The following is a 13,996-nucleotide window of genomic DNA, read 5'->3' on the forward strand; positions in this document are numbered from 1 at the left end:
TCATTGTTCTTCCTTTTCACAACTTGGTGCCTACATCCCCCACAATGCAATTTAGCCCCAGGGTGACATCACTGGAGGCAGTTTAACAGATTAGATGCAGCTTTCTAATGACCTGGATCTGGATTCAAAACACAGCATTGTAAGTCAACATGTTTTGTATGTATTGTCAAATTATTGCAGTGGAGTAAAAGTACATGCTAAAGTACATTTTAAATACTCAAGTAAAAGTACCTTAGATCTGCATTTAATTACTCTACTGTATATGTAAAATTAACTTGATTACACGTGACCACTGCTTAACAGCTCTACAACTATTAAATAATAAATTACGCTTGTTGATTGTCTTCCCTTTCTATGTTTTGTAGAACACTGGTCACAAAACTTAATATTTTCATTTTAACAAGAGTCTGAACAAGTTTTCTAAAGATATGAAAAGTTTTTTTTTACTTTTCTGCAGTAACCATGGTAGAGAGTTTTTTCTTTTGCCATTAGCCCAACTTGTATATAATTCTGTATGAATTCTAAAAACACATTTTTCATTGCAAACTCATGTTAAAAGTCTGTGCTTCTTCATTTGTGCTGCTGCCCGCTGAGATAGAACACAAGAGACTGCCATTCAAACGGAAAGTAATAGCAACCAAAGGCACATCCATCCACAAATACACAGCGTAAACTGAAAAATGGTCTTTAGAAATGGGAAGTTTACATAACTCAAGAGACTCTCCAAACTGTACCTGAAGAAATTTTATTCCTTATAAAAGCCATAAACCCTATACAGAGTCACTTTACAATGACTAAAGAAAAGAAGAGGAAGATACATACACCTTTTATAAAGTGTCGAAACATCCTAACCATGGAACTGCACTCAAACAATGTCGAAATCTGTTAAAACTGTGTTTGGGGTCACAATCACACAGACTTGTTAAAAAGGTAGAGGAGAGAAAAAAAAATGTGTTGAGCATGTCACATGATACATGCAAGAATTAAACATTTCTGATTTGTTTTGGCAATGGGAATCAAAACGGGAACAAAAGGCCAGAGACAGAGAAAAAGACAAAGACATCAGATTATGTCTCTGTCACTCCCATGAAGCTGGCTGACGCGAATAAATCAGCCTTGAGGAAGAGAAAACATCTCTCGGATCACAGTGTCGATTTAGCAAACATTGCATCCATCATACTTCTGCTGTAGTGTGTGTGTGTGTGTGTGTGTGTGTGTGTGTGTGTGTGTGTGTTTATGAGTGAGGCAGCTTAAAAATAATAAAAGGACAGTAACTGCACAGCAGCTGAAAGAGAAGAGAGACTGCAGGATCGGTGCCATCCTACAATCACTGTAAATCCCATGTTCAATATACAATACACAATCAGAAAGCAAACATCAACCAAGAATCCCCCCAACAAACCTAATTTGATTACTCAGTAGTTTCCAATGAATCAATCCAAAACTCTTTGATATGCGAGTCGCTCATGAGTCCTAATTTGTGTTGGATTAAATTTTCTCACATTTTCTCTGTACAGCAACACAACTTCGGTGGCGCTAATTAACAGCCGTCTCATGCATTATTTTGAAGTAAAGTGAAGGCCTTACCCTCCTCTAAAGGCATCAATGTCAGTTAAACGTTTAACATGCATATGGTTGTCTCCAGTATCTATGGTAGCGTACCTAAAGGATTACAAAAAAAAAAAACCATGATAATTAATTAGCTAGAGTGACAATTTTCTCACTGTTTTTTGCACAATTAATTATCTGCGGTCCATATCTGACACCTCTGGGATATTATTATCAGATATGGATTGTTGGCCTCAAAGGACGAGAATCAGATGGGTGATAATTAACCACCAGCAATAATGATCGCAGGTAAATTGTCTGAGGAGGGAAAAAAAAGAAAACAAGTTCCATGTGGTTACTGACAGCCCCTCAGCTCATTTTAATTACCACGTTTTACTCATTTCTAAAACTGATGATCATTTCAGTTGTGTGAGAGCGGATAGACTGAAATATCAGACGGGAAAATCTAGTTTTGAGGTCACATCATCCACTGTAGCCCTTATTAAGACAGAGTTGGGTGGTAAACAACAGTGTAGGTGGTTCAGAACTCTTAAGGTCAAACATCTGTTATCGCTCAACCTTCCGGCTGTGGTCACTCCAGTGTCATAATAAATATTTTTCGCATAAATAGATCAGATGTTGCCGAAGAACGTCTGAATATGTATGTGTTAGTATAATGTCTGCCTGCATGCCTTCATATGTCTTAATGTGTGTTATGTGTGTGTGTTGCTGTGTGTCGGTGTGCACCATTTGCTACACCTGTAGCGTTTGAACAAAACCGAAAGAGTCTGTTTCAATCAGTATTAATGTTGCACAGGTTTCTAATGTGAACATTAATAACGCAGAAGACATTTAGTCCACTCCCAGGGCTTTGAGCTGTCTCTCGATCTCTTCATCAGAGATGGTGGCTGATTTGGAGGAGGCGGCGGCGCCGGGGAGGCTCTTTCCTGCAGCTGGAGCTCTCACCATCTGGAAACACACATGGGCAGAAAAATGCTATTAGCAGACGATTCAAACTCAACACACGCGCACAAAAATGTTTCCAAGATTGGCTGCCACGTACAGCTGTGACTCAAAAGGCCGGTTTCAATTCAACTGAAATTATGAGAATTCTTATTAATTTTGTTATCTATTGACTCCACATTATAATTCATATTGCATTCATACTTTGTGATGTTAGTGATCAATGATGATTTACCAGTTTAAAAATGTATTAACTAATGATCAGAGAAGAGATAAATCCAAAAGATTAGTTACAAATTTCATTTACTCTCATATGAAATTTGTATATCAGAAGAAAATGCAAAATACTGGTGTGAGAATATGTATTTAATCAAATACAATTGTATTGTGTTATTTAGTTCATCATTTAATAACTTGGTCACACTCTGTTCTTTTAATTCCTTACATAGCCTACTCTGGTTTTGCAACAAACATAGATCATGTCAGTGGTGAAAACAGTTTTCTGCTTTTATAAATATTTCATATTTTCCTATTTCAATAACTGATTGTAAAGGCAGAAGACAATCAATTACAGAAACTGCTTTGAATTTGTATCACTGCTTTGTGTTCTCAGATTTAATGTCACATTTTACTTTTCAACTTTCTTTAATGTCTCCTTTGAAAGTGTGGCTTTCCAGGCTTGTTGCTTAATAATCAGATTTTAATTGCTGTGCACTGTGTTTTACAAGTACCATAACAATCTGGCTCTCTCCAACAAAAGGCATAATTAAATTATGTTGACCTCTTTTGAAGCTACGGATAAATGACCTTGTACTTGCTGAAAAAGGAAGCCCTTTTTTCTACATTTGTTGCTTTATTCTCTAAACAATAACCATGATATTAACACAAACGGCTGCTGATGTACTTACATTTGTTTCTCTAAAACTACAGTAGTCATGTGTCTTCTAACTTCCCTTCAGCTTCAGGCTTCATTGAGGATGCTTTTATTGTTTTGCTTTTCCAATGAATGAGCAGGAACTAACTACCCCCTCTCTAGATTCAAAAACTGCTCTGCAGGTTTTTATGAAACTTGCCTGTTTGTTCTCTCAAGCTGTGGGCTTGTTTATAGGAGAATTTGTGGGTTTGTGCATTATGTTATGAGGGGTAATAACTCATGAATCCCCCCAGGGGGAGCCAGACACACAGCAGATGGGCAGCCAGGCAGTTACACAGACTGCAGAGCATAAGAGAGAGAAGAGCTGAGGGTGAGCCCCACCATGTGGCAGCTGGAATACATGTTAACATTCGAGTAAAAGCCATGTGGAACAGTTATTGTTCAGCTCATGTTGCTGGGGGATGTGCACCCCATTATGAATAGTCTGAAGAATGTGTAAAAGGTGCAATAAAACTTTATGTTTTCACATCTAGATTACATAGACAAACTGTTAGGTTTAACTGATACTGCCCATGGACTTAAAGTGCTTAGAAGTATACAGCTCTGGTATTTTGGATGTATAAGGTCAGTCGTAGTTTCTCTCTGATTTTCAATGTCTTACCTTTCCTGAGATCTCAATGCCAATCTCATCCAGAACCTGGTTGACAATGTCCTGAGATTCCTCTTCATCTCCAGACTCATCAAAGATGTCATCCAAAGTGTCGTTAACTGTTAACAGAGAGTGAGACAGAGAGGTCACATTGATTACTAGTCACAGCTTAGACTTTGGCGTGAGATAGCTTAACATTTTTTTGCATCCAAACTAGTAAATGTACTGTATGTGTTGGTGCACCACACGTCACTCTGTACAGAATTCAAATATATCCTGATAGTCTGGTTTGAGTAAGCCTATAAATACCAGCTCTTTGTGTGTGTACATTTGTGTATTGTGAGTCCTTACTCATTTCCTCAGTCATGCCCATCTTCATGTTCTCCTTCTGGAAGTCCTGCATGGTCTTCAGGGTCTTCTGTGGATCCATCTTTTTATTGACTGCTTGCATCGTCTGTAAACATTATTGAGAGAGGGTTAGAAAATCAGTCTTACTGTTTTAAGTAAATGGCTTAAAAATTCTACCAACTGAGCTACGGGGGTGGCCTGGTATTGCCTTCTTTTTTAAATCTAGGATGGTGGTAAAAAAAATTAAAATAAATATTAAGCCTAAATTAAGACAAAATTAATGCATTTGGTTCACTCGATTTTCATATATACATAAAATGTAAAAAATAGACCAAAATATCAGCTCTGATAAAAAACAACCAGCGATGGATTGAGCCGATCGCAGATAGATGATATATTCGTCCAGTCTCCCAACACTAGAGCAAAGCCACGCTATTTATTGAATATTCTATATGTAAACTGAAATGTTGTGTGCGTCTGAACAATTGACACATTCTTGCTCTGACACAGCGGCACAGCAACCTCATCACACTCCATTAATCTGAAGCCTAATTACATTTGACCTGTCGTGTTGTGTTGGCTGAGTCTGACTCTGTACAGTACATCGCTCCTGGCAAATCACTACCTCTCACACCTCATTAATGATGACACTGCCACAACAGTTGGCTTTTAACACTAACAGATCCCACATTAATACTTTAATTACAACACTAAAATATTAATACTAGTAAACACTGAAAGTAGTTCATGAGCAAAACACAAACACACCTATCTTCTCACACTCAGTCATCAGTCAGTTGTAGGTAAAACAAGATGTTTGAAGACATCATCTTTGGCTTTCCGTGACACTGATCAACATCTTTCTCCATTTCTGACATGTTATAGAACAATCAATTGATTGACTGAATGAGAAAATAATCTCAAAAGTTAAATCGATAATAAAATCATTAGTTGCAGCCCTTAAATGACATTAAGGTACACTAATGCACTAAAATAGTTCTAGCTGTCTACTTGTAATATTTTGAAAATATCAAAATATCATCCTTTTGTTTGCTAGTAAGTACAGTGTTTCCATGTGTAAAGTATGCACCCCGTCTTTTAACAAAAAACAAAAATTTGAACACGTAACCCCTAAGAAGTGCAAGTACTGCTGATCACACTATCTTAACATATGTACATATTATTAATTAGTTTGTTATGTGTCTGTTTGTAACAGCGCAGCCCTACGTGCTTTCAAACTGGAGTAAAGTAAGCAACTTTATAAATTTAATATTTCCAAACCAGACCTCAGACCAGCTGAACTGAAGATCCGGGATGTTACCTTGGCTGTAGTGGACATGGCGCCGGCCATCTTCATTTGGGAGTTCATGACCTTTGTCTGCGTTGACATGGATGTGACTTTGGAGCTGACAGCATATGTGCGGTTCTTCTGCTTCCTCAGCTGGACCAACTGCTTGGCAAGAATCTTACACGCCTCCCTGTTACCACTCTTAGCCATTTTCTTGATTTCTGCCTCCTGCAGGGAGAAATTGGATATAAGAACATGACACCAACAAAACTCTTCTGCTGTGTCTGAATTTTAGCATATTCAACACAAAAAGCCTGTAAATGTTGGTATGTGCAAAACAAATGTAGCAAATAAGTGTGAGTACAACAGATTATGAATGGAAATTGAAAGAATTGAGTCCATATTACAGAATGGTATTGTGTGAAAGGGCAGGAAGCAGATGGAGCAGCCACTAATAGATCCAAATGCTAATTCAGCTATAGCGTAAATATCTGGAACAAATCCACTGAGGCTACTGAGAGGCTGAGTGCCTCCTGGTTTTATGAGTAAGTAATTTATCTGCCAAACAGTGAAAATAAGCATTACATTTAGAGATAATGTTCCATATAAATTAAGAAAAATAAAGGGTTTGTGGCTGCACATATTGTAGATTAGCTGTAGCCGGGACGGTACCTCAGACAACAGAAACATTTCATTTGAAAGTAATGTTGTGTGTCTTTTTTAAACATCTGTGTGAAGAATATAGTATATGACATGCTTAACCATGTCAAAAGCCACATTAAGATCTTGGAGAAACAGAATAGGAAAATCATCTGCAACACTGGTAACGAAGATGACCATTGCCTTTGCCATGGAGGACACATTGAATGGGCTATCCACGCCGATTCCATTGTTTGAAAGAACATTTTAGATGATACAACGCTAGCGAGATGTTGAAAAAGTCAAGCAGCTGCCACAACAACTTCCAAGAGTTTGGCTATTCACCTGCAATCTATAGGTAAGTAACAGATTAGTGTGACCTGCGTGCAAACAAACATTAATTAACACATTATCAACCATCTCTAATTGATGCTGCTATGTCTTTACTGACAGTGGAACTTCTCACTGACAGTTTGTTTGTTTATACAGAGGCATATTCAATTAAGACCGTTTCATAACGAGTGAAAATGTTCCTTATTGTCATTTAAGTGACACTCAATGACTCAGAAGAATCCGGAGGGCTTTCATAGACTAAATTGTGAAATCATTATTATGCAAATAACTGTGCTGCTACTGATCTTATGACATACAAAGTGCTACCATGACTTCCTCTTATTGTACAATACACACATGCTTGCACGCTCACATGCACATACACACAACCAAGTGCTTGTGCATGCATAAAGACCCTATGTATTGATAAACAAACAGAAATGTATCTGCAATCTCCCACGAGACCGGCGTGTTTGCAAATATAGACACAGTCAATAAAGTCATCTGGATCAGGCCTTACACAGAGGCAAACAAATACATGCTTTTAGCTTTGGTAAACATCAGAAAACACACTGATGCCTACAGGGATGTGTGTGGGCATTAGCGTGTGTGTGTGGTTGTGTGCATGTGCGAGCATCCCAGGAGACGAGAGTGGAGCTGCAGGTTACAGTAAGCTAGCCGGGCCTCTCAGCACCGCTCCGTACGACAGCTCCGGCATGTGTTGTTTATTTCTTGTGTGTGAGCTAAAAGCATCTTCAGGAAACAACAATCAATTATTAATGTTTGATGAAGCAATAGACATTCCCCACTCAGCTCACACACACACATACACACACACAGAACAGGTGCATTAGGTTCAGTGTGTATTTGCTTGATTGTGAGCAGATAAAATTCAAATTATTGCCATGGAGGAAGGAAGAGCTGTGTGAGGGAAAAAAAGGCACACAGTGACAATAACAATGTCAACCGCGCTGTCATCTGAAAAACTATGAAAAGACACAGATGAGAGCAGTGGGACTTCTGCAGATGTGAAGCTTATAATGTCTTATTTACTGCCCTGTCACACAAGGAGGAAGGTGGTGAGGGGCTGTGATGGATAGCTTAGTGCTAACTGAAACGTGCAGGAATACAGCAGACAAATGTGGCGCTGTTAAGCTCTGCCTGAGAGGAACTGGGAACCGTAATCTATAAACAAAGACCAAAGACTTTCTTGGACAACAGATGAACAATGTGTTGCAGCAGCAGTTTCAGTTTGTTTCGCAGTTTCAGCTTGTTTCAGGAAGCCAAATTTCAAACAATTCAATATGTTTTCTGCTCAATACAGAATTAACTGTATATAGTGGTTTAGCTAACCTGGAAGTTGGCATTGCTCTGGTTCCCTCGACAAGAAGCCTATTGGATTTTTTGAGTGGATTTTGGATTATCGTCGAGAAAAGCTGTACGTTAAACACAAGTTTTGTTCAGCAAGATAATCTTCACAGATAAACGCTACTTTCATGATTTCTGAAGTGTAGATTAAATCACTAAGTAAAAAAGCTAATGTTGAGACTATAAACAGACTACATTGTGGTCACAATATTTTAATATTGTGTAATTTTTAATTAAATGTCACCACCACTACGCATCTTACTACACAAATACAACACATGTTTTCTACAAGCTGTAAAGTTAGTGTTAGGACACACAGCAACTAAAGTCGGCCTGTAAAGACGGACTAGTGAGGAGATGAGTCTCAGTGTTTGGCATGATGACGTTTAATGTCCCTGACAGCTTCTGTAGTCTCATTTGGCCACTTTGTTAGCAACCAAGACACGTAAGCGCTTTATAATTCAATTGTGGGACATATAATGACGCATTTTATGTTGTAGATCATAATGTAATTATAATAATATTAAGCCTATGGTAACCACAGATCTATTTGTAACCAAAACCCACTCAAAAAAACAATTTTCCTTTACAGATTAACAACAAAAGTAGAGACGTAGAAGGAAAATAGATACTTAAGGACTGGAATTGAAGCGTCTATTCTGCTGGGACCTTTCAACAAGGAGGAGTTGTAGTTTAAACCATGGTTAGTTTCTACTTTGTTTCTAGACTTTGTTCAGATGCTGAGATAATAAAACAGTTTTGCTATTGCTGAAAACCTGTGAAGGCCTGCGTGTGTAGACTTTTTTTCTAGTTCAAAAAAAACATTATTTTTGCAAACTTGTGAAAAGACTTTTGGTCTAGCATGCAGGGAGGGAGGGGCGACAGAAAGTCATGATAGTGCTAAATTGCAAATATAGGTCATTATCATTTGTTAGTGAAAATATCCTTTATTCACAATGTGCAATAAAGCTTAAAAAAATAGACTAATTAGCGGAAACATTAATGAGGAATAAAAATCTGGCTCCCCAGGGAGGTAATTATGTCCTGTATGATATTTACTTAATACAACAGAGGGGAGAGGACACAGACATCTTCTTTTATCTTTCAGAGCGGGAAAATGTTACGTGTGTCTGTTTTTGTAGCCTTATCATTTAGCTCCGGGGTGTGTGTGTGTGTGTGTGTGTGTGTGTGTGTGTGTGTGTGTGTGTGTGTGTGAGAATGAGAGAGAGAGAGAGAGAGAGAGACAGACAGAGAAAGAGGGTAGTCCTACTTGCCTGAAGCTAAGCCACTAGACCAGATCACTCATGTCTATTCATTTACACCCATTAGCCAATCGGGCTCAATCCCAGATAGCCATGTATGTGTGTTGGGAGAGTTTAATAAAGCATTGATGCAATCTGTAGAAATTAATGCTCTCCAAACTAACTGTGTGTGTGTGTGCGTGTGGTCCCACCATTTGCTTCTCTTGTTTCTCCAGCGCTGCTCTGTCTCTGGTGATCTGTCTCTGAGTGCCACGCAGCTCCCTTCCCTGCTCCTTGATTATGTCTTTGGAGAGAGACAGATGGATCAAAGATTGTAAAAGGATCCTAAACATTTATGACACCCAAGTAATATTTCAAACACCAAAACTGTACCTGGATTTATGAGATTTCGTGCATGAGGTTTTGTTAGACAGGCTGGATTTCACATCAGTTGTATTTTAACAGGCAAGTCAACCTAAAAGTAGGCCTGTTAAGATAACTGATGTTGATGTCATTTAAAAATCTTTTGAACCCACTGATGTAATGATGATAGCCTTATGCAAGTACACCCTTACAAAGTGCTATGAACTGTACTCAGACAATCATTGGAACTGGTAGCATATCCTCAATATATAATGTATATATAAAGTATTACCACAGATCCAAAACAATAACTTAAATGGGACTGGCACTGTAAACAAAAACTACACATGAAGACGAAGGATTATATCAAGATCATCATGTATATTTTTCAGTAAGTCAGTGGATGACAGGGCTGCAACTAACAACTATTTCATTATCAATTCATCTACAGATTATCTTCCGGGTTAACTGATAATTACTTTAGTGTATGAAATGTCAAAAATTGCCAAAGCAAATAAAATTTTTCAGTAACCCAAATAAATATCCTAAAATTGATTCTTTAGTTCAAACAAAAGTGGAAAAGCCAGGAAAAAAGCTAGAAAAACAAAACAAAAAAAAAGTGGTTTTAAAAAAAACATATTTCAGACTGAAATATCTGTAAAATTGATTATGTTTTCTATTTTCTATCTTGAATCTTGAATCTATTTGGACGTCTCTCCTGCAATGCTGTTAGAAAAGGGCAGGGTCTAGGTCAGCTGTCTTTGGTAGAAATCTCAATCATCTATTGAGTTGTTTAATGGTGAGCATGTGCAAGTGTGCACACACATGCACGCGAAATACCAGAGTGATAAGCAACACATTGAGAACACATACTGACGCTGCCAACTGTGGAAGAGCTTGGACAGCTCACAAAAATATTGAGTCAGTTTTCAGTACACCTACACAAACACAAAGTGGCATCATGTGAGATACTGTATGAGGCTGAGGTCACACAATCATCCACGACTTCTCACAACAACAAGCACACATGCGTGAGCGTGCACACACACACACACCTCCCCTTCATGACCTAAGAAACACAGTTTAGAGATGTATTTAAACTCGACTGCCTTATGAAGTAAAGCAGATTCAGTCTATATTTTGATGTGCTTTTAGATGTTTCATTATCATAATCTACAATGAATCTTTAAGCAATAAAATGTTTTTAAAAAGTTAAGATTCAGGCTAAAAAAATCAGTCATGTCAGGTCAAGTCAATCTCATTCTTATTAGCGATCAAACTAAATTATTTTGCATGATTGATCTAGTAAGTTTTGTGAAAAATGCTTATCACAAGTTCCCTGAGCGAAAGTGATATCTTCAAATTGCTTCTTTTGTCTAAACAGTAAAAAAAAACTGAAGACTCTTTATTCACTGTCAAAAAAAACCAAAAAAAGCAGCAAATTAATATATATTAAGAAGCAAATTTGCCACAATTTTTGTTTTAAAATGACTTTAATGATTGACTGATCATCAAAATAGTGGGGATTTACATGTAATTGATGAATCAGTACAGCTTTTATTAATTTAACCCAAAAAGCTTGCTACAAATTGGCAAATAAACTCACAAAAACCCCTTAACAGGGTAAATTAAGGAGAAAAATGTCAGAAGATGGACCTCTCCTCCAGGATCAGGATGGCATAAAATAACACAGCAGTTAATAAGTTCTCTGGGAAGACATCTAGATATTACATTGGTGAAAAGATAATGAAACAATATTTATATATTTAAACAATTGACTCAGCTCTATATTTAAAAGTTACTTTCATATGACTTTGGGAAAAAAAGTGAGCCATTTCCAAAAAAATGCTTATTCTTTCTGAAAAGTTCAGCAATCATGAACTTGGTAAAGACACGTCAGAGCCTTGGACCACTTGTGTGAACGCCACACGTATACGTATAAGGTGACGTGTCGCCAACGTCTCGAAGTGGGAGGGATATCGTCCTACAAATACGTGTGATCTAAACCCCCCCCCTTTCTCCGTTCGCCAAATAACCAGATACAACTTCGACCACCCTACCCAGGGCAACGACCGGGAAAAAAAACTCTGTGACCAGAAAGCGACAGATGAGAGAAATTAAGAATGTGAGATGGAGACAGCTGGGAAGACCCAACATAAGGCTTGGTGTGGACTGAGGGTAACACGGCACAGTGAGTACAGTATGCAGATGATCGGGATGGGTGAAACTGGAATGGCAGCAATGGGAGGAGTAGATAGGCGGTGCTGCGAAAAGATTTGCACTTCACCAACAGAGCCTATTTTTAAACTTGCAAATGACAGATTATGCTATTCTTATTAAACTCTCCAAAAATATATAACATTCAGAAAAGCCATGGTAGCAATCAATATTTTAAATGGAATCATTGATTCATTAATTTGATTAAAGAGAGGCAGATTTTTTTTTCCATTTGACCTTGCGAGGCTGATTGCCTTGCCTGAAGAAAAACACTGAAGGATTTAGATTGAAAGGCTATCCAAAATTTTGACAACACTGTATATTACTGACTAAAATTACCATATCCAAGTGGAAAAAACAGCATGACACAGTGTCATTAACAGCCCTTTCCTTTATATAAAAAGATTTTCATAGCACTGTTTTGGATAAAAGTCATTAGTATAGTCATTTGTGTAGTCATTTTGTGAAAGCGCAGCAAGGATTCAACACAAATGGACAGTAACGTAGCTTAATGTCATCCCAAGAAAGAAAAGTGACTGTGAGTAGAAGCTGGATTGATCTTATTAAATAAAAACGAATGACAGAACATAAACGACAAAACACTGTAATATGCTTAAATCTATTCGACAGGGCATATTCAACGTGTTCACATATATTGTATGATGATAAGGGTTTATGTTTCCGGTTTCTGTCAGTCATTGGATGACAATTACTTCACCTTAGCTCCTGTTTAGCCATACAGACACCTTCTTCCGATATGAAACCTTAACCAACAGCTAACTTCTTTAATCAGTAAATGGGAACCAAACTACCCAAGTAACACCTCATATTTTTGTTCACAGTGTACCCCAGCCATGTATGTTACAAAAACAATTTATACATCTAAGCTAGGACGTTGAGTTGGAGCTTTGGCAGCGCCTGAACGCTGTTTTAAGCCAGACAATGTACCAGGTGACTCAACTAACAGGTTAAACAAGTTAGCGTGTAATGGGAAGAGCTAATTCAAGACGCGAACAACACAGCCGGCTGAACGCCTGGGCTAAAAACAAGTTAGCTAGCTTTTTTTTCTCCCCACACGGAGCAAACTTACCGTCGACAGTCTTCTTCTTGAATAGGGAAGCCATGTCGCTGCTTTGTATGAACTTAATTACCGAATACGCTTCCTACACTGTTAAACCGTGTGATTCCTGTTGTGGATACTGCCGTTTGACCGTCACACCGGGGCGGTGGGTCAGTTTAGCAGCTTCGGTTTCCTGGTTGACTTTCTGTTGTCGGAGTTCCTCCCTCAGCTGACTGACTCAACGGCTCCGCGTGACGTCACGGCGGGACTCTCACGCTGCCTTCGTCGTGCCTCGTAAAAAAGAGATTTCACGAGCCGGGAAAATTGTGCTTCAGCCGTAAGGGGAAAAAAAGTGACGAAATGTCATGTGACACGGTCTATATGTTTTGGTTGAACCTTAAACCCTCTGAATGTCTGGATGGCAGTAAAAAAACAAAGCCAACGTGTATGTTCGGACCAACAGATTGACGTGTCTATGTACAGGGTTAGAACAGGAAAAGACAGGCAAATGCGGCCAAACTGTCGTTATTTTTGTAGTGCGACTTTGAAAAGTGGCGACTCCAATGAGCAAGAAAATAATGTACTTGTTGTGTTCTGACTGATAAACTTAAACTTTATTACCATATGCCGATCTTGTTTTATTCCCGATCGTGGCACACAGACGGTGAATATTCCATGCAGTAAGTGAACGCAGCATGAACTGATAATAAAATGTTCACTGGCAACAAAGACATTTATTATTATTGTAAAATGATAAGACTAAGTCAGCAGGTGATGTCATCATGATATATGTGGGCCACCTTTAATTTTAGAGATTTACCTTCATTGTATTTTTAATCCAGCTGGTGTTGGATTGGCTCTTCCTTCCTCTTAGTGTTTTTTTTTTCTCTTCTTCTTCTGTAATGTATCCAAACTGGTTGTGTATCTGGGGCATGTTATCAATATATCTACCTCCTTATATCTGTCACCACAGCTGAGTGGATGCCGTGTGGCTGGACCTGCTCCGTTCACAGCTTTACATATTTTTCATATAATTTAACATTATCAGCCATTCTCTGAATGTAATTTGTAAACTATTCCACGTCTGTCCATCCTGGGAGGCTGT

The 13,996-nt window shown here is 38.2% G+C and overlaps 1 protein-coding gene across 1 annotated transcript; it reads right to left on the reverse strand.

Moving 5' to 3' along the window:
- Positions 1-726: 726 nt before the first annotated feature.
- Positions 727-13,140, reverse strand: chmp2ba (charged multivesicular body protein 2Ba). The gene is made up of 6 exons (XM_037110380.1): positions 12,922-13,140; positions 9,464-9,555; positions 5,704-5,898; positions 4,386-4,488; positions 4,047-4,153; positions 727-2,517 (listed from the first exon to the last, which is right to left on the reverse strand). Exons 1-6 carry the CDS (start codon positions 12,953-12,955, stop codon positions 2,401-2,403), a joined length of 648 nt encoding a protein of 215 aa, XP_036966275.1. The 5' UTR covers positions 12,956-13,140; the 3' UTR covers positions 727-2,400.
- Positions 13,141-13,996: the final 856 nt, after the last annotated feature.

Source organism: Acanthopagrus latus, chromosome 9, assembly GCF_904848185.1.
Source record: "Acanthopagrus latus isolate v.2019 chromosome 9, fAcaLat1.1, whole genome shotgun sequence".
In the NCBI taxonomy this organism is placed as follows: Eukaryota; Metazoa; Chordata; class Actinopteri; order Spariformes; family Sparidae; genus Acanthopagrus; species Acanthopagrus latus.